General features: G+C 39.8%; 2 protein-coding genes across 2 annotated transcripts in view; both read left to right on the forward strand.

Moving 5' to 3' along the window:
• Positions 1 to 16,007, forward strand: part of LOC103508550 (neutral ceramidase-like) — a 45,253-nt gene extending 29,246 nt beyond the window's left edge. The window contains exons 3-8 of the mRNA XM_008473105.3: positions 11,234 to 11,361; positions 12,379 to 12,522; positions 12,949 to 13,131; positions 14,167 to 14,294; positions 15,076 to 15,282; positions 15,861 to 16,007. Of these exons, the coding sequence (XP_008471327.1) occupies positions 11,236 to 11,361; positions 12,379 to 12,522; positions 12,949 to 13,131; positions 14,167 to 14,294; positions 15,076 to 15,282; positions 15,861 to 15,873 (801 nt within the window). The 5' untranslated portion in view covers positions 11,234 to 11,235 and the 3' untranslated portion in view covers positions 15,874 to 16,007. The remainder of the gene's footprint in view (positions 1 to 11,233; positions 11,362 to 12,378; positions 12,523 to 12,948; positions 13,132 to 14,166; positions 14,295 to 15,075; positions 15,283 to 15,860) is intronic.
• Positions 1 to 21,680, forward strand: part of LOC103508562 (transforming growth factor-beta-induced protein ig-h3-like) — a 78,928-nt gene that overhangs the window by 16,180 nt on the left and 41,068 nt on the right. The window lies entirely within an intron of this gene.

The raw sequence follows: 21,680 nt of genomic DNA on the forward strand, positions 1-21,680 counted from the left end.
CTTGGATCCATCCGACCAGTTGGATCTTGGATCCATCCATCCGAGACAGTTGGGATTATCCATACCGATAATAACACCACTAAAGTGCGTATCGCCGCGACTAACCTTACGAGAGAGTCACTCGCTAGTCTTTGCGGCGCAGTAACCGTTATCTTAAGCTGGGTTGGTTGGAGCCTCTTTCTATGGATGGTCTTTAATGGTGTTTATGTTAAACTATCGACTAAGGATCATAGATCCCAGGATTAATACATAGATCCTAATTCTCGTTCTTCGATGATTTTTCCTTATCAATAAAACTCTTCCGACCATCTTTTTTTAGCCGTTGAATCTGACTTCTGTTAGGGCTAACTCGGAACCTTAGGTCGCTTTACAGTCTTATTTCGACATAGGTGTGTATACAGCAATCCAGCTGCGGCTAGCTGCTCACTTCTCCACTCAGATATACAAACAGCTCCGGTCACATAGCCAAAAAACCAGTCTTGCTGTAGCAAGCTGCCGCAACTGATGCACACACTGTGTTGAAAATTCTCTCTTCCGAAAATTTTAGGCACTTCCAGTTTCTTATAGATGCCTTGTATCCTAAGTCGAATTAGTACCGGCATACGCGGGATGCACGTTTCTTAGGTTGACAGCCTAACTACAAGCCTATCCTGACGACCTACCTAACTGCCTAGGTTCTAGGTTGACAGCCTAACTACAAGCCTATCCTGACAGCCTACCTACCTGCCTAGGTTCTAGGTTGACAGCCTAACTACAAGCCTATCCTGACGGCCTACCTACCTACCTGCTACCTATAAAATAAATAGGTGTGTCCACACATAGTCGACCGGCCATCGATCGATGTCGACTGATCCGTCCACACTGCTTTGACAACATACATAGATTTTTCTTGTCGATCGATGTCGATGTACGTCGATCCACATCGATTCACAATAAATCGGGGGCACGGTTGGTCCAGTGGTAACGCGCTTGCTTGCCATGCAGAAGGTCCCGGGTTCGAATCCCACCATTGACAAAAATTTGTACTCGTTTTTCGATTGCAAATAATTTACGGGTTACTTTCTGGTTCTCGTGTTGACCCAGCACCTAAATGGGAAGTATTTGTCTTCTTCTCGCCCATCTGATGAGAGGCATACTACGGGATGGGCATGTTAACTCACACCGTAAATGGGAAGTATTGTGTCTCTTCTCGCCCATCTGATGAGAGGCATACTACGGGATGGGCATGCTACGACACAGACGTGAAGTATTGTGTATTGTGTCTCTTCTCGCCCATCTGATGAGAGGCATACTACGGGATGGGCATGCTACGACACAGGCCACAAGCGTCTTGACATATTATGGGGAACATATTTTACAATGGGGCACGGTTGGTCCAGTGGTAACGCGCTTGCTTGTCATGCAGAATGTCCCGGGTTCGAATCCCACCATCGACAAAAGTTTATACTCGTTTTTCGATTGCAAATATTTCAACGGGTTACTTTCTGGTGTTCTCGTGTTGACCCAGCACCTAAATGGGAAGTATTGTGTCTCTTCTCGCCCATCTGATGAGAGGCATACTACGGGATGGGCATGCTACGACACAGGCCACAAGCGTCTAATGTAGCAGTTGTTCCATTGCTACGAAATAAAAACGGCGGTGGAACACTCATCTTTTTTTTAAAAAAAAAATCACAGAACCTTCATTCCCAAGGGGGTAATCACACTAGGCTTGCACACCGGAGGTCCCGCGGGTTCAATTCCTGGTACGCTCGAAGTTTTTTCAGACTAGCTATCTACATGTCTAGCCTGAAAGAGTAGTACCTACCAAACTGACTAATCGGTTCTGGAACTGGATATTTACTAGTTTTTCTGCTCAGGTGATCTCACTTGATGAAAACCGTAAGTGTCTGACTGTCTGAATCTGACTTCTTTATCATTTCTAGTTTCTTGAACTTTGTGATCAATTAGAGATATTTTGTCTTAATCACCATACACTTTATCTCACTCACCATATCTGAGTTTTAGTTTCTTGATGAGTTCGAGATACTTTATCTCAATTACAGTTACTGTTTCACTTGATCAGTTAGAGGTACTTTGTATCGATTGGAGATCATGACTCAACCGAGGATTCCGTTTTAATCTCTCAAAGTCACTCTCAATTCCCAATCATTAAACTACGAGTATCATATCAATTAACTTCGCTGAATTATCTCGAAACTCTAGTAAACTCTAGATATTTTCAGTTTGATTTGACGTACTGATATGCGAAAATCAAGGATTGTTTATTTTACTCATTGATAATTTTATTGACAGATGAATCAGATTCATATGAATCTCATTACATACTTGATTTTTACGAAATCATACTTTCCTCATAGATGTTTGTAAAAAAAAAAAAAAAAAAAATCCATAAACACCAGATACAGGTTTACCCGAGCATAAGTATCTACTCTTATCACAGAAGAGAATAATGATTCAATTTATAATTCTTTTTAACACTTTCATATATCTTTTCTGTTTTTATTTTTTTGAATAAACCAATTGCATCATCTTTTGGGAGACCTCCATGAATTTTCTAAATAACCTAATTCTGGGAACCAATCTGTGAGGAACTGAGGACATGAGAATCATTTTACCTACCTACCTAATATTGTTATTGTTTTGCAAAAGTCTGCCCAAAATCCAAAATCGAGACTTTGCTAATCATTATCAGTTTTATTGGAAAGGTTAATTCAGTTGATTCTGATAACTAATCAGTGAGGACACAAGAATCATTTTAACTTCCATGTTTTCTTTTCAAGGAGATAGTTCACATGTCAAACATCTAAGTAGGTATGTTATCAGACCTAATATCAAACCTAAGTACATAATATATAGTATTTAGGTACATAACTACTTATTAGGCTAGCCACTCTCATGCTCGGATCTGTCAGAAAGTCTCAGAAGGTCAGGACCCTAGGTCTCAAGTTTTTTCCGCCATACACGTTCCAACTGTCTGACAGATCCACAGGTCTGTTTTTTTCCGCCATACACGTTCAGACCGTCTGACAGATCCACAGGTCTGTTTTTTCCGCCATACACGTTCAGACCGTCTGACAGATCCACAGGTCTGTTTTTTTCCGCCATACACGTTCAGACCGTCTGACAGATCCACAGGTCTGTCAGGCGGTCTGAGCAAGAGATACCTGATATTTTGGGATAGGTACATAGGAATATTATTTTGTTCATTCAAGAGTCTGGCATTTTCTTCTGACATTTTTTTTTTTATTCTCCGCCGAGCTTATCTACTCTTATCAGAAGAAAATAATGATTCAATGTAGGTACCTAGGTATAATCTTTTTTTTTTGACAATTCATCATTTGGGAGAATTTCTAAACAACCTAATTCTGGTAACCAATCTGTGAGGAACTGAGGACATGAGAATCATTTTACCTACACCTACCTAACCTAATATTGTTATTGTTTTGCAAAAGTCTGCCCAAAATCCAAAATCGAGACTTTGCTAATCATTATCAGTTTTATTGGAAAGGTTAATTCAGTTGATTCTGATAACTAATCAGTGAGGACACAAGAATCATTTTAACTTCCATGTTTTCTTTTCAAGGAGATAGTTCACATGTCAAACATCTAAGTATGTTATCAGACCTAAGTACATAGTATTTAGGTACATAACTACTTATTAGGCTAGCCACTCTCATGCTCGGATCTGTCAGAAAGTCTCAGAACGTCAGGACCCTAGGTCTCAAGTTTTTTCCGCCATACACGTTCAGACTGTCTGACAGATCCGCAGGTCTGTCAGACAGTCTGAGCAAGAGATATCTGATATTTTGGGATAGGTACATAGGAATATTATTTTGTTCATTCAAGAGTCTGGCATTTTCTTCTGACATTTTTTTTTTTATTCTCCACGAGCTTCCAACTTCAGGGAATCATTAATCCGACCTGTTGACATGAGAAATGTTAACAAGCTATGTAGTTAGATAGTGTAGATACCTACTCCGTTAAGGAAATATTTCTGCTTGTCAAGGTTTTCTCGTAATTCAGCTCCCTCCCATTTCCCGTGTACTTACCAGTGTACCATAGCAACATTTACCTAGTAGGTACCTACTCTTCTATCAATTCCTCCCATATATATGTATATGTACATACCTACGACCTAACACTTGTATGGTATGAATTCCTTGTATTTCCCGTACCTACCTACCTAATGCATACCTACATTTGCATAAACTCTTCCCATACCCACGCTACTTGTATGTTGTAGGTATGCCCACATCCACAGTTATCATCGGTGCAGAAATAGGTTCCTCAAATGTTGCGAAACAAATTTTAATTCGAATCTTGAGCAACTTTGAAGATGAAATTTTTGAACCGTTGAGAAACAATGTTTCTGATATATAAAAAAAAGTTACTGGTGTACAATAGACATTATGATGTGTGCATAACGGGCTGTGGTCCTACACTATTGCAGTTCTTGATGATCCTAGATGCCTCATACTTCTGTTTCCATCAGGTGTCAGTTGTTTGATAAGGAGAACAACAGGGAGAGGTAGCCTCTAACCGTCAGACAGGCATATGCCATTAATAGTCAAGCCCAAACCATAGGCTTGGTCTTTAAGAATCCCATGTACAATTTGCACGGGATAATAGCTGTAATCTACGTCTGAATCGAGATAGGTACCTGGTAGTTGTATATGTATAGATATAGAAATAGCAGGAATAACATACAGTGGCGAATAGCTAGCCTAGTTAGCTTCTGGGGTCGTGCGTTTGCCTTGTAAGCGCTAGGCCGTGGGTTCGAATACCGCCCGGTGCCGATTTTACCCTAAACAGATAAGGTTCGTTCTCAGAATGGCTAGCTTTCTCCTCTCCTGTCTTCGTTCTCTCTTCACTCTCGGGACGATAAGACGTTAGCAGTTACAGTTAAAAACATTTTCCAGCTTTTTCCTTTCTTACGAGCAATTTTTACTCTGAAGATGGTAGAAATGGCGAAACATGTCTGCATCTGTTCAGACCTCCTAGTTCCCTTTCCTGTAAACGCGCCTTAGGGGGTACGAACCCCTGATTCTCCAAACGTACAAACCGAACACAGCAACCAACTACGAACTACCCCTGGTTGTTTATAATCTTCACTATAGTCAGTCAGTCGTCAACAATAACCCGGTGAGTCCGTATCTACTCGTACCATTTCTATAAAAAGTAGTGATTTTCTTATCAAATCTTCATATCTTGTCAAATCAAACAAAACATCTGATGTACCAAATGAAGCAGAGATTGAGGTGTTCATAGAGAGAAAACAGCATCTAATATATATAAAAATGAACATTTGTGTGTGTGTTTGTTTGTTCGAACTTCATGTCTGGCCAAACCGCTCATCCGATTGCTATGAAACTTTGTGAACTTATTGCTTGCACTCCCGTGAAGGTTATAGGCTATTTTTTCGTTTTTGTTAAGCTACGCCGAGCAAGACCACTAAATGGATGAGTGACATGAACGGCCATGCCTTAAGGAACAATAAAAATCCCTACCTCTAGGTACCTGTAAAGAGTAAAAGTTACTCGTGTTCTTCTTTCGTCATGTACCACATACTCAAGGAACAAACACCGGAGCTATCAGAGCTTGGATTCCAAGGCCAGCTACTAAACAGAATGCACGCCTCTGAATTGTAGGTACCTACGCCACTAAGTTGTGGGTATGGAAACAGCAGGTATACAACAATGGGAAATATCATGAAATGTGAACTCTTGATGGTTCTGGCGTCTTGGTCTCACGCTACGCCATTTGGTGAACCGCAGAGGAAACAATGATATGGCTATTTCATTCGGTTACCTATAGGTCCCTATACCAACTGAGGTGGCTGTATCAACTGAGGTGTCTTACCTTCTTACCTACTTAAGGACCGTTCCCACTTAAACCTCTTTGGGGGAAAAAATCATCTTAGTAGGTAGGTATCACTTGTCGTAAGTTTCATTCGATTTTTTCCCGAATGCCCACTAGGTAATGCAATTTAAATGAGGGTGCTCTTACTACAGACGACACGACCTTTTTCCGAACGACACAAAATGTCCTCGTATAGGTATTGCAATGGAGTGTTCCCACTACACGCGACACGACTTTTTCCCGAACGACAAGTGGGAACGGTCCTTTATAGGTATCGATATTATTATCTATCTAGGTACCAGAATACCTACCTACCGAGGTATTATAGGTACAAGGTAGGTAATTGGAGACTTGGGATGAAGGAGGCTACAGGATTACATTCCCAAGGTTGAAACAATTACTATGAAAAACAATACTTAGTGCCTACTTAGGTAGGTATGCCTGATCATTATAGGATGTAGGTACCTCCCTACCTATTGGAGGCATGAGATTATAGTTAAAGAGACAAAAACATATAGGTACTGGTTACCTACCTACCTATTGTGTTTAACCGCGACCGCGTGCAAAACTTCAATTTTCCTTTTGCGAACGGAAAACCAGGTTGGCCTTGGTTACAGACCAAGCTTTAGGTTCCTGGTTTTCCTTTTTGGTTAGACTATTGTTTTGTGTTTCAAGTTCTGTTTAGAAATGGAACATGGAACAGAGAGAGCTTAACAAAAGAACCAAAGCTTCAAGGTAGCCTCATAAAATGCCCTGTCTCATCAAATGTACCTAAAAAACAGTCTATCTACTAAGGTTAAGAGAAGCAGAACCAAAAAATCAGGCCCAGATTAGGAGGTTCATATTGAAATGTTTGTTAACTTTCTGAGCGTATTCGGAGAACCCGCTTAGCACGCTCGAAAACTGTTCCCGAACAGTCTCCAAGCCTACTTCTATCCCTGGACTAGCTTAACGTAAGCCTCCGTGATGTATCTCAGTCTGAGACACCTCTAGAACACCCAATATAACTCTTTGGTTGATTATTCTCGGTATTGATAGCTTACTTTCTATTTTACTTGGGTGTCTGGGTACGACTGTTTTTATTATCATGCCGGAGGCTGATTGACTAATCTATGGAATATACCTACCAGTCGATAGGTAGGGCTATAAATCCTGTATGCAACCGATCCAGCGAGAGACAGGAGCACTTCTCAGAATCATTAGGAATTGGCGAAATTCAATTAGTCGGTGATAGTTCCTTCCATTTGGGATTTTACGTGTAAGTGTGCGGTTATATACTCTGCGGGTAAGAGGACTCTGGTTTTACAACGTCGTGCGTCGTAGGTTTTAAGATATTACAGTAGTGATTCTACGAAAAGTTTGGGAGTAAAGTAACCACAGGCAACAGCCAGAGAGGCTGGACCATTCGCTTTTTCGGTCGTTACTCTTCATCAGATCTTGGACGATAGCGCGTCTACTTTTGTATAGATCTGAGTCGTGGGTTCGATTCCCGCCCGAACCGGATTTTATCCTAAACAGATAGGATTCGTTCTCGGAACGGCTGGCTTTATCCTATCCTGTCTTCCTTCTCTCTTCGCTTTCGGGACGATAAGACCTTAGCAGTTACAGTTCCCTCTATCAAACCTCTTAAAAGCTAGTATAGCTTCGCTATTTTCTGGACCATACCGTCTTAAAAAACCTACCTTCAAATACACATCAAGATGGTCAGTTTTTAGTGTCAAAACACGTTTTGAGGTCCCTAGAGCCTAAATAAAAAGTTTCAGTCATTGGTCCGTGTGTGTGTGTGTCTGTAAACAAAATATCTCGAGCTAGAGACTTGAAATTTTGTATGTAGCTGTCAAATGTGAATAGGATGCGACACGAAACTTTTGGTTAAGACCGGTGCAACGGTTGGCGGCATTTTACCGCTTTTTCGCGGTTTTCGGGGTAATTTAACAATATCTCGGGACCGGTATAAGCTAGAGACTTGAAATTTGGTATGTAGTTCACAAATGTGACAAGGATGCAACACAAACCGTTTGGTGGAGATGGTTGCTGCGCTTGGCGTTATTTTGACCGCTTTTGAACAGATTTCGACCGTTTTTTGGCGGTTTTCAGCTATAGCGACAAAACGGTTAGAGATTAATTTAATTTAATTTAATTTAATTTATTGTTTATTATGCGGTTTTAAAACATTAGGCACAATTTACAAATGTAGTATGATACAAAGTGAACAAAAATACAATAACCTATCTAAACTAGTTTATAATAAATTCTATGATAATCTATCTTAGGGGAAAAAGTTGATCCAACATTTTTGAGAATTGTACAAAGGGGACATGAAGATCAAGGCGACTGTAGTACTGATTATAAAGATTTTTAGCTTTGAAAACGGGGGATAGATCAATTCTTCCATCATTTGTAGTTTTTCCTCTACAAGTACCTACCTGAAAATGCCTACTTTCTCTGTTCCGTATAATATCTCTAGTAGCGACAACAGCTGTCTTTTGAACAGAGTTTGATAGAGGAGTTGTAGCTGCGTCTTATCGTTCCGAAATCAAAGAGAGAAGGAAGACAGGATAGGAGTGAGCCAGCAGCCGTTCCGAGAACGAACCTTATCTGTTAAGGATAAAATCCAGTGACGTTAAATCCATACAAGATAAAAGATCTACAAGTATGTACCTACATTGGATGAGTCGGTACATTAGACTCCCAACACCCACACAAGTTGTAAAACATTTCAAGTGAACTTTCTAATTTCTAAATACTACAAAAAATACTGTAGTAATAGAAAGTAAAAAAAAAAAAAAACTCAAGGTAACTATAATAGTCATAAAGAGAGTAAGCTGCCGAGAATAAAATAATAGTAAATGCTAGTACCTACAGCTAAATAGTATCCAGGTACTTTATGTATTGGTACTTAATACCTATGTACGCACAGTCAGATTAGTCAGTAAGTTTAACTATTTATTAGTCTCTCGCCTTCTTGTAAAGCAGAGATAACTTTTATGTAGGGAACATGAGTAATAAGTACCAAAGTATACCTTCCTAATAACACTAATAGCCCTAATAGGTTTAGAAGTTAGGAGCCTATAAGCTAAACAAAAAGAAGCCTAGGTATAGCTATTAATTTTTGTATCTCCTTAATCTTAGGCTGGAGATTACCAAAGAGATTAACAATCTCGGTCCTTAAGGACCTTATGAAATAGAAAAGCTACATCCTTAGGAATCCCATAGGTAATAAGGAAAATGTCCGTCCTTATTTACCAATCTTATTTACCAATATTTACCAAATTGGTCCTTATTTGGACCTATCTCAGGACCAAAGTACCAACCTGCATAATACCCTGATATTTTCAGCAATATAAATATAGAGAATTCGAGGAAGTCGGCTGCTACAATATACGTAGGTATAGCCATAGGTTTTTATGTAAATTAATTTGTTTATCATTTTGCTCTCAATAAGGTTTGTTAGAATGTTCCACGATATTCGACAGAGCAGATACCTGTCTACATAATATTCTCTCATTTGGCACACACAAAAGAGACAAATACAATCTATCTCCATGTTGGGTGACAGGAAAAAATTACGTCTAACTCTGATTTCTCAATGACAAAAGGGTTATTGAATTATTGATTTTAGTGGCGCTGAACTGAAATCTGAAATTTAGTTTCAGAAACTTCAAGGAATTTATACCTAGTACTTGCTCACCGGATCAGTGATTTGCTCAAAAAGTAACATTTTGGGCCAACTTGAGTTTTACAGTGCTGTGTCTGTAGGGGTAGGGTCTAACATAAGGTTAACATGAGGCAGCAAAGACTCTAAGGCAGGGCTCACCAATCTTTTCTGGGTCGCGAGCTACTCAGATGACTAGTAGACTCTTGACGGGCTACCATTTGGTCTTTCACCCACTGAGCTACGGGTGTGTTGAGCATGGACAGTGTCACATACTAATGTTTCATTGGGTGATTTGAGTGTCATCCAGTATCTCTTGTTTATTAGCTTTCTCTTTTGTTCTTAGAAATTCGACTGATTCGAAATTCCGAACTAGAAATACCTATGAAATCATTTGACCTAGTGATCAATAATCAATACAATACATGTGTGTTGAATAGAGATGATCCCAAATCAACGTGGTTTCTTCCTTAAGGTGTGTCCACACATAGCCGAAGCCGTCGACTGAAACCGTACACAGCCTCGACAACGATTAACTTCGTCGATCGACGGCGTCGACTATGTGTGGACACAGCTTAAGAAAGAAAGTTTTTTTTTTTTCCATTACTGTTATTTCTTAATGGGGTAGGTCTATCTGTCATAAACTACGAGATCGCGGTGTATCTTTAGTTGATACCAACGTTTTGGAGCTTAAAAAGTGAATGAACTTGCTTGTTAAGCAGGCGGTCGTTGGTTCAATGCCGGCCAAACCACACTGACTGATAGTGAAAAAGTCGGGAAAAAAAAAAATCTTCTTCAATCATTGCCATCCAACCTTAAAACAGCTTTTCCCTTGAATTTTGTTATATTGAGGTTCTATCAAAATTTCTTTCTCATCGATAAATTGGATGGTTGATTGATTCTCAGTGAGTAATCAGATGACTACAAATTAACGGACTAAACCATTATCTCATGACTACCATTGACCCATGGCCGAGATTTGTAGTCGTATTTAGATTCCAAGTACGTATGTCAACGGATTAATTACTTTCTGGTGTTCTCGTGTTGACTCAGCATCTAAATGGGAAATATTGTCTCTTCTCGTCCACATCTGATGATAGGCATACTACGGGATGGGCATTTGGGCATGCTACGACACCGTAAAGTCTAATGTAGCAGCTGTTACATGGCTAAGAACGGGTATGAGAGACTTATTTTTCGAGGGGGAGGGGGGGGTGGATGCTCCAAATTTTCTGAGTCTGGCCTACAATAAAGGAGAAAAACAAATAAAGCTCGAGGAAGGAGAGCTCGGTCCGAATGTATAGGACAATGCCAGAATGCCACCCAAACATTTTATTTTTTTTCAAGCCGCTATCAGTCCTGACCTCTGTCAGTATTGTGTGATAATATCTCTGTTATCAGTAAATATTGTCACTGTCAGCATGTCTGGACTTTTTCCGACTGTCAGCCATAGCAATATTATCTTTTTTTATCTTTGTCAGCAGCGATAGCAATTCTATACCTTTTTATCTTTTCATCATTTCCGCTGAGCGCCAATTAAGCTGATCTCTCATTGAACAGATTCAATATAAACTGATAAAATGTGGGTTTGAATCCCAACATTTTTTTTTTTTTTGTGAAAAAAAAAATGGCTATTTCAATTTCACAGTATTGTTTTGTTTTGATATTATCCTAGAAACCTAGAAACTATTTCACTGTTTTCTGTTTTGTTTTCAGTCATGCAGCTGCTATTGCCCAGTCTAGTCTACATTTCAATCAGCATCCTGCTCATCAGATCAGCAGAATCTCTTCAGCTAGGAGTGGGGAGAGCTGATGTGACCGGACCATCTGCTGATGTACCCTTTGTAAGTATAAGTACAGTGCTGATGTGCTAACTTCACACTTTAGCTTTGTATTCTGTGCTGAATCAGCCTGAGTGTCCTGAATTTTTGAGCTTAGGTCCGTAGGATTTAAGCTTTAAAGACATACTTTGGTCTATTCACAATTTCTTTTTCCTAATTTTTTGGTGATTTCTTACAGTACTTAGGCCAGCCTAACCGAGTAGGTTTGACAGAGGGAACTGTAACTGCTATGGTCTTATCGTCCCGAAATCGAAGAGAGAAGGAAGACAGGATAGGAGACCAGCCGTTCCGAGAACGAACATTATCCCATCAGGATAAAATCCGCCCCGGGCGGGAATCGAACCCGCGTCTAGCGCCGTTCCGAGAACGAACATTATCCAGGATAAAATCCGCCCCGGGCGGGAATCGAACCCGCGGCCTAGCGCTTACCGCCTCGAGAACGAACATTATCCCATCAGGATAAAATCCGCCCCGGGCGGGAATCGAACCCGCGGCCTAGCGCTTACAAAAGCCAGCCGTTCCGAGAACGAACATCATCCCGTCAGGATAAAATCCGCCCCGGGCAGGAATCGAACCCGCGGCCTAGCGCTTACAAGGCAGGCGCGCCACCAACCAAGCTAACTAGGCTGGCGCGATTACAAAATCTCCCACTGAAGAAATCTCCCTCAAAATGAGCTCTAACAAAATTGTACCAACTAAGCTGACTAGGCTGGCTATTAATTATCTTGATTTCAACCCTACTGTTTACCATCTTCCTCCGGACAAAGACAACTGAGCTAACTAGGCTGGCAGACAAAAGTTTGATAGAGGGAAATTCGACGAATCTCTCGAGGGAAATTCTACGTTCCAGGAAAATTCCATGAATCTCCCGCTATCAAAAAGTTTGATAGAGGGAAATTCGACGAATCTCTCGAGGGAAATTCTACGTTCCAGGAAAATTCCATGAATCTCCCGCTATCAAACTTATTTATCGCTAGATTTATTTCCCTTATCAGTGGTACTTATACGTTTGATTTTCAGATGGGCTACGCCAAGATGGAGCAGAAGGGGGTGGGTATTCATTTGCGCCTGTTTTCCCGCGCCTTCATCATAGATGATGGTGAGAGGCGGTTTGTGTTTGTCAGTGTGGATTCGGGCATGATTGGCTACAATATTAGAGCTGAGGTGAGTTTGGGATCGCCTCCATTGCCGTAAGTTGTTTGAACGATTTCAAGTAACGTGATTGGTGCAGAGCTAGTTGTGTTTCCGAACATTACTGGGTAACCCAATCATGATTGAGAAAAATGTAAACTTACGGCAACAAAGAAACTTGAAAAAAAAAAAGGCTGACTGACTGGTTGTAAGTCACAGAAGAACGTTCGGGGCCGTTAAAAGCCTCAACCCTACCAAAGAGCCCTTCCTTGGTTACTCGTTATTCATGTCTTTTTTTTAAGGGGGGCCAGTGGTTTCGGGCCCTCTTGAGGAGCTTCTGGCAAATGAAACCCCCTCGTGAACGGCCCTTTTTGTGATATCGAACCCAGGATCTTTTGTATGCAAAGCAAGCGCGTTACCTCTGGGCCAACCGTACCCCTTTATTCCTTGTACTTTCAGGTATTGCAGCTTCTAGATCGCAAGTACGGTTTAGGAGAGTTCTACTCAGAGGACAATGTTCTAGTGAGTGGTACCCACACTCATTCCGCCCCTGGTGGGTTCCTGATGGACTTTCTATTTGATTTGAACTCCCTGGGTTTCGTGCCTGATACGTTTAACGCTATGGTGCGAGGTATAGCCCTGGTAAGTACACTGTAGATTTTTTTTTTCAAGAGGTTTGATGGAGGGACCTGTAACTGCCAAGGTCTTATCCTGGCGAAAGCGAAGCGAGAATTAAGACACGATAGGAAAAATCCATCTGTTTCAAGAACGAACCTCATCTGTTTAAGATAAAATCCGCCCCGCTCGGAATTCGAACTCTCTACCTAACGCTTACAAGGCACATGGGTTGCCCTCCAAGCTAACTAGACTGACTGTAGAATCTGTAGATACATAGGTTTAACCGGCCTCGGTGGTGTAGTGGTCAAGGCGCTCGCCTGGTAAACCGGAGGGCGCGGGTTCAAACCTCACAAAGGCAAAGATTTTTGTCCTCTTTTATTTGAAAATTTGACCACTTAGCGTTTTCTTCTCCTAATGGTAGTAGTGGTTACCTTCCACGCAAGAGTCTGTTATCAACTTATCATTAATGTTTTTCAATTGTTTCTCTCTCACTCACACATGAAAATCGGGTTCAGTTATTCTGTGGATTGAATCATTTCTTTTCTAAAACTCTGATTAATGCCCACTAGGTAAAAGTTCATACATAGGTCGTTGTCTATCACTTTCTGTTCTAGGTATTTTAGGAAAAGGTTATCTAGACTTAATATTTCTTATCAGTGATTAATTCATTTGTTATTTTACCAACACTTTTTTTTCAAGATTAGCAAAATTTGCATTGCTTTTTGAAAATGGTTCTAATAATAATAGGATTCTGGAAGTTCAGTTTGTAAAAGGTTCCAAATGTGTTGGTTTATTCTCGGGGAGAAAGGTTTTTAGTGGGTGGAAATCAATTAAAAAAAAAATGCTTTGGCTATGGAACCATCTTCTTCCATGAACCTTCTCCAGAGTTCTCGATTCTGGCCGAGTTCAATCCAGAATCCAGCTCTCTGTCTTTCCTCTTGGCTTTCTGGATGTTGAACAGTTGAACCATTTGGTAATACCGTCAATCCATCTCGCGGCCTGTCAGAACCCGGCAGTAAGTAAGTAGGTAAATTTAACCATCTCGTTTCTTCCCCACAGAGTATAAGTCGCGCCCATAACAATCTTCAGAAAGGCAGACTGTTCGTGAGTAAGGGAGAACTACTGGATGCTAATATTAACAGGAGTCCCACTGCTTATCTGCAGAACCCTGAGGAAGAACGAATGCGGTAAGACATTTGAAGACATGGGAATTTTTTATAGGTTTAATACAGGAAACTATGATTTATAGTTCTGAAATCGAAGAAAGAAGGACATGATAGGAGAAAGCCAGCTGTTCGGAGAACGAACTTACCTAATTTGTTTACAACAAAGTTTGCCCTGGGCTTATTCGTAGAAGCCAGGGAGGCACCACGTCTCTTCTTGTCTAGGGGTTTCCCGCATCGACTATGTATGGACACAATTATTTTGAATTTTATATTATCTTATATTAATTTTATATAGAAATTGACCATTGTACAATGTATTTTATGTGCAAATAAAACATATTCTATTCTATTCTACACAGCTAAAGTCCACAAGCTGATCATCTTACCTACAGTACTTTTGTAAATCGATTTATACCTTCCTCTTTTCAAAATCGCTTTTCGCCACTTTTGACGAGTTACGAATTTGTGGGGGGAAAGTAAGGTGGTAAACATAGTTGACCAAGCGAAGCGGGGCCTACGTCTTAACTCGACAGTTTAGCATTTAGAATGGATGGGTGACTGCTAGTTATCGAACTTGACATCTGTTTTCAATACCTATCATTTTTTTTTTTTTTTTTTTTTTTTTTTTTTTTTTTAAATCTTATAATATCTAATCTCCCAATAACTTCCAGTCTGATAGGTATACTGTGTCAATGGGCAACTCAAAATATTATTTGAGCAGTTCTAAATAAAGATTTATTTTGTTTCTCTCTTCTTGTGTTTTCCACAGTTACGATGTTTCTCTCTTTTTGTTTTTCCACAGTTACGAGCACGATGTAGACAAGGGCATGGTACAACTCCAGTTCATCTCGGCTGAGGACAGACCACTAGGTGTTATCAATTGGTTTGCCGTACATCCTACCTCTATGAACAATACCAACCGCCTAGTCTCCAGTGATAATGTAGGACTCGCTTGTATATTGATGGAACAGAAAATGAACCCCGGGCAACTAATTGGCAAGGTGAACATGTAAGCTAACTCCTTACCTCTTGTTACTTTCCTATGCATGATACATTTAATCTCAAAAAATCTGATATGAACATCACACGTTTTTTCTTATCGTATTGAATTAAGAGGCCAGGAAAAGCCAGCACGCTGTTGTCCAAAAAGTCACCTATCCGGATACCTACCACGCTCACCGTTGCTTAACATAAATGATCCATTTGGAACTGGTGCTTTCAAATTGCTATCGCCGCTGGTACTTTCTATTTTAAATGGTTTTACAATATTATTAATGATTATGTCGAAACTGGATTTACAGATTTACAAACGTTACAAATTAATCTGTAGGCTACTTTTAGAAAGGAGGAAAAGTAATTCTAATAAAAACCAATAAAACCGGTTCAAATAATCAAATTATTATATACTATGAAAATAGTCTCTACGTAGCCATGGTGGAGAATGCCATAGGCATCAACCCCACCCTTGATCAAACTTTATTTCCTCAGTTCTTATTTCTGCTATCATAATCATTATACATGATGTATTTTTATGTAAATAAAGTTCGAGGAAAATGATTAAGAATAAAAAAATCCTCTTGTACCCAGGGCAAATTCGTAGCAGCCTTTGCGTCTACCAACCTGGGTGATGTATCCCCCAACATCAAAGGTCCCAAGTGTCTCCTGACAGGCGTGGATTGTGATATAGACACCAGTGCGTGTCCCAAGCAAGGAGATTCCTGTGTTGCGTCCGGCCCTGGTCGTGATATGTTTGAGAGTACGCGACTTATAGCTGAGCGCATGTATAGGAAAGCCTTGGTAAATAAATTAATTAAAATCTTAGTCACAAAAAAGAAAAACTAAACTCAGTGGTGTAGTGGACTTTGGCAATGGAGGTCGGTGGTTCGACTCCAAGTCACGTCATAAAATTTATTAAGGAGCGTTGCAGTGTTCCGTCCCGCTATTTTTATTTATTTATTATGGGTCTGGTTGCTCCTCTCTTGTGAGAGGTTATGCAATTGTATCACTGCGACCTTTTTAGATCTATTGTGACCAGTGTTTTTTCCCCTGTCTACCTAAACTGGTCCTTGGGATAAGTCTCCTTCTGGCCACTGGACTGGTAAGTCCCAATATACTCCTCACCTGACAGCCTGTCAGAAACCCAAGCCTATCCTTCTGGCTACTGGACTGGTCCCAGGTTTTTACACCTAACAGTAATTAGACTCATGTTAAGAGTTAAACACCAGGGACAGTTCGTATAATCAAGGAATAGACAGGTAAATCCTATTATACTCCTGCTGATGTCAAAATAATAGTGAAAATAGTAGGAAATTTTGATTTATAACTAATGGACAAATCCCCGATGCACCCTGACGTTGAGCGACTGAGATATTGGCGAATAAGAGAGAAGGGTTTTGTCAAATTTGGTGTGACTTTAATGTAGGCCTCGGCTCTCATGTGTTAACCGCACACACGCATGTACGGTCTGTCGAAAGACAAGGTTGTGTTGGAAAATAAATCTGCTGGCAAATCATACATAGCTTGTTTACAAAGTTTACCAAGCTTAAAGGAAATTTAATTTCAGCGAGTCACTTTTATACTTCCCCCTCAGATGAACGTCCCCCATCAATGGCAGCCCAACACAGTGAGTACCCAACTGGTACGTATAGGTCTACGTGTTCCTTTCTTCTAGAAAACTCGAACGAAGAAGAAAAACAAGTACCTTAATTCGTAGAAGTTTATATTATCCATGTTTCTTCTTTCTTCTCTGAAGTTCAAAGTCTACCTTTCTTCTAGAAAACTCAAACTAAGAAGAAGAAAGTTTCCTAAGAATCAAAATATTGTTTGCCTGTCTAGTTAGCTTGGTCCTTATGCGCCCGGGGCGAATTTCATCCTGAACGAATAATGTTCGTTCTCGGAACGGCTAAGGAAATTTAATTTTAGCGAGTCACTTTTATACTTCCCCCTCAGATGAACGTCCCCCATCAATGGCAGCCCAACACAGTGAGTACCCAACTGGTACGTATAGGTCATCTAGTTCTGGTAGGAGTACCGGGAGAATTAACCACCATGGCTGGAAGAAGACTAAGGCGGGCACTACAAGATGAACTGGGACTACTGATGGAGTCTGATGTCATCATTGCGGGATTGGCCAACACCTATGCAGACTATGTTACTACTCCTGAGGAATATCAGGTAGGTTTTTTTTTCGACTATAAAAATCTTTTTCCAACTATTTAATTAGGTATTACTTAACTGGTATATCATAGCTAGGTACCTACCTGTACCAAAATCAAACCTCTTCAAAAAAATATCTTTCTTCTAGAATCTAGAAAGATCAATTGAAAAAGAAGAAAAGTAATTTGTAATTTCCTAAGAATTACAAACAAAATATGATCTGTTTACAGTCTTTGCACAAAAAACAATATTAGGGTCGAGCTCAGATGTTTATTTCTGAAGGTGCCTTGTTTAGATCGATCTAAATAATCGGACATTTGATTGACATTGTGAGTGCAGTCTGTGTATTCACTCTGTTCACAACAAGCATAAAATAACAAACAAACAAACTCAAACAAATCCCAACCATAGAGCAAAACTACACCGATATAAATAATAATGTACGAACATAGATAAATAGTACATAGGAAAATGGGCATACAAAACATTTCTGACCAAACAGACTATAATTCCATATACATTTGTATCTTTGTCCATATTCCACGTAGGTACACATCTTTGTCCATATTCCACAGATATAGCATGGGCTACAACTCTTTGTCCGTATTCCACGTAGGTACACATTGAACTGTGAGTGAAAAAATTTTCGACTTCGTTTTGTTAGTTTTTGGTTTCGGCCTTTTTCGATAAAATGACGAAATTTTCGACTGTCAGCTTTTTTTTTTTTTTGAGATTTGAGATTTGTAGGTAAGAACTCTTTTTCATCTATCTCACTGAAGTAGATACAATGGTACCTATGTACATGTACATGAGTATAGGGCCATGGCCATCGCATCGGCTATTTTTAAGCCCTATGTCACTTTATTCCAAGTCCTCAATTAGGATTGCCTTCTGCTTTGTAAGCGCTATTAGATCGCGGGTTCGATTCCCACCCGGGGCGAATTTTGTCATGAACGGATTATTTTCGTTCTCGGAATGGCTGGCTTTCTCCTAGCCTGTCTTCCTGCTCGGGACGATAAGACCTTAGCAGTTAGAGTTCCATTTATGAAACCCTTTTTTTTTCAACAAATTCTCAAAATATCTAATATTCCTTCCTAGGTATAGCTTCGTGGTTCTTACGCGTAGATACATAATACTCATAATAGGTACCTAGATATTAGGAATCAGCAATGAAATTGTATTTGTGGTAATTCTGCTGGTAGGTATCTACCGAGGTTGGTTTGGGTCGAATTCTATTGCAATGACGTCAGCGTTCTGATCCGCTTCACTGAGAGAGCATCCAATTCAGCGTAGCGTGAAATCCACCACAATATAGCTACCTATAGGTTGACAGCCTACCTACCTAGGTTCTAGGTTGACAGCCTAACTACAAGCCTATCCTGACAGCCTACCTACTTGCTACCTATAAATAGGTGTGTCCACACATAGTCGACCGGCCATCGATCGATGTCGACTGATCCGTCCACACTGCTTTGACAACATACATAGATTTTCCTTGTCGATCGATGTCGATATCCACATCGATTCACAATAAATTCACAGAACCTCCGTTCTCAAGGGGGTAATCACACTAGGCTTGCACACCGGATGGCCTGGAGGTCCCGTGGATTCGATTCCTGGTACGGTCGAAGTTTTTTCAGACTAGCTATCTACATGTCTAGCCTACCAAACTGACTAATCGGTTCTGGAACTGGATATTTACTAGTTTTTCTGCTCAGGTGATCTCACTTGACGAAAACCGTAAGTGCATGTCTGAGACTGTCTGAATCTGACTTCTTTATCATTTCTAGTTTCTTGAACTTCGTGATCAGTTAGAGATATTTTGTCTTAATCACCATACACTTATCTCACTCACCATATCTGAGTTTTAGTTTCTTGATGAGTTCGAGATACTTTATCTCAATTACAGTTTCTGTTTCACTTGATCAGTGAGAGGTACCTATCTTTTGTCGATTGGAGATCATGACTCAACTGAAGATGTTTTAAACAATATAATTATTATCTTTGATATGACGCGACGTACTTATTTGCGAAAATAAAGGATTGTTCGTTTTACTTATTGATAATTTTATTGACAGATGATTCATATTATGTGAATCTCATTACATATTTTATGTACCTACCTATTTGATTTTTTGCGAAATCATACGCTTTCGCTTTCTCGTAGAAGTTTTTGAAAATAATAATGAATATGATTTATAAACACCAGATAAGGTTTGCCGAGCTTATCTACTCTTATCAGAAGAGAATAATGATTCAATGTAGGTACCCAGGTATAATCTTTTTTTTTTTTTTTTTTTTTTTTACAATTCATTATTTGGGAGAATTTTTAAAAAACCTAATTTTGGTTTTTTTTTTTGACAATTCATCATTTGGGAGAATTTCTAAACAACCTAATTCTGGTAACCAATCTGTGAGGAAGTGAGGACATGAGAATCATTTTACCTACCTACCTAATAGGTATTGTTATTGTTTTGCAAAAGTCTGCCCAAAATCCAAAATCGAGACTTTGCTAGTCATTATCAGTTTTATTGGAAAGGTTAATTCAGTTGATTCTGATAACTTACTAATCAGTGAGGACACAAGAATCATTTTAACTTCCATGTTTTCTTTTCAAGGAGATAGTTCACATGTCAAACATCTAAGTATGTTAAGTCGATAGGTAGGGCTATAAATCCTGTATGCAACCGATCCAGCGAGAGACAGGAGCACTTCTCAGAATCATTAGGAATTGGCGAAATTCAATTAGTCGGTGATTGTTCCTTGCATTTTGGTGGGGTTTTGCGGGTGATAGTTCCTTCCATTTGGGGTTTTACGTGTAAGTGTGCGGTTATAATTATACTCTGCGGGTAAGAGGTGTTATGACTTCTGGTTTTACAACGTCGTGCGTCGTAGGTTTTAAGATATTACAGGAGTGATTCTACGAAAAGTTTGGGAGTAAAGTAGCCACAGACAGAGAGGCTGGACCATTCGCTTTTTCGGTCGTTACTCTTCATCAGATCTTGGACGATAGCGCGTCTACCTTTGTATAGATCTGAGTCGTGGGTTCGATTCCCGCCCGAACCGGATTTTATACTAAACAGATAGGATTCGTTCTCGGAACGGCTGGCTTTATCCTATCCTGTCTTCCTTCTCTCTTCGCTTTCGGGACGATAAGACCTTAGCAGTTACAGTTCCCTCTATCAAACCTCTTAAAAGCTAGTATAGCTTCGCTATTTTCTGGACCATACCGTCTTAAAAAACCTATACCTTCAAATACACATCAAGACCCAAACCAAGACCAAAGTTAGTTAACTGTTAATTGTTGTGTTGAAGAGCTAAACATCAGGTAGTGAATGTGTAGATGCATACAGAGAACGTTGAATGTTATTGTACGTTCGAGGTCGTATTGTATGTATGTAGATTGCAACAAGATGTGAAAGTGTATCGGGTCGGGTTATTGTCCTGAAATTTCTACTGGTACTCTTGCGTTTACTGGGTGGCTCACAGTCTAGAGGTCGCCTGTTCGGACCCGGACACCGGCAGTTTTATATTTGGGATTAATGGTGAGCACTCTAATATCAATGAGAAAAAATCCCCAACCGTCAAAGTGGTATTGTCAATTCTTCCATCATTTGTAGTTTTTCCTCTACAAGTAGGTACCTACCTGAAAATGCCTACTTTCTCTGTTCCGTATAATATCTCTAGTTGCGATAACCAGCTGTCTTTTGAACAGAGTTTGATAGAGGAGTTGTAGCTGCTAAAGTCTTATCGTTCCGAAATCGAAGAGAGAAGGAAGACAGGATAGGAGTGAGTTAGCCGTTCCGAGAACGAACCTTATCTGTTAAGGATAAAATCCAGTGACGTTAAATCCATACAAGATAAAAGATCTACAGGTAGGTATGTACATTGGATGAGTCGGTACATTAGACTCCCAACACCCACACAAGTTGTAAAACATTTCAAGTGAACTTTCTAATTTCTAAATACTACAAAAAATACTGTAGTAATAGAAAGTAAAAAAAAAAAAAAACTCAAGGTAACTATAATAGTCATAAAGAGAGTAAGCTGCCGAGACCGAGAATAAATAGTAAATGCTAGTACTTACAGCTAAAAATAGTATCCAGGTACGGAGGTACTTTATGTATAATAGGTATACTTAATACCTGTGTACCTAGGCACAGTCAGATTAGTCTGTAAGTTTAACTGTTTATTAGTCTCTCGCCTTCTTGTAAAGCAGAGATAACTTTTATGTAGGGAACATGAGTAATA

This window comes from Diaphorina citri, unplaced genomic scaffold (assembly GCF_000475195.1).
Source record: "Diaphorina citri unplaced genomic scaffold, Diaci psyllid genome assembly version 1.1 scaffold409, whole genome shotgun sequence".
In the NCBI taxonomy this organism is placed as follows: domain Eukaryota; kingdom Metazoa; phylum Arthropoda; class Insecta; order Hemiptera; family Psyllidae; genus Diaphorina; species Diaphorina citri.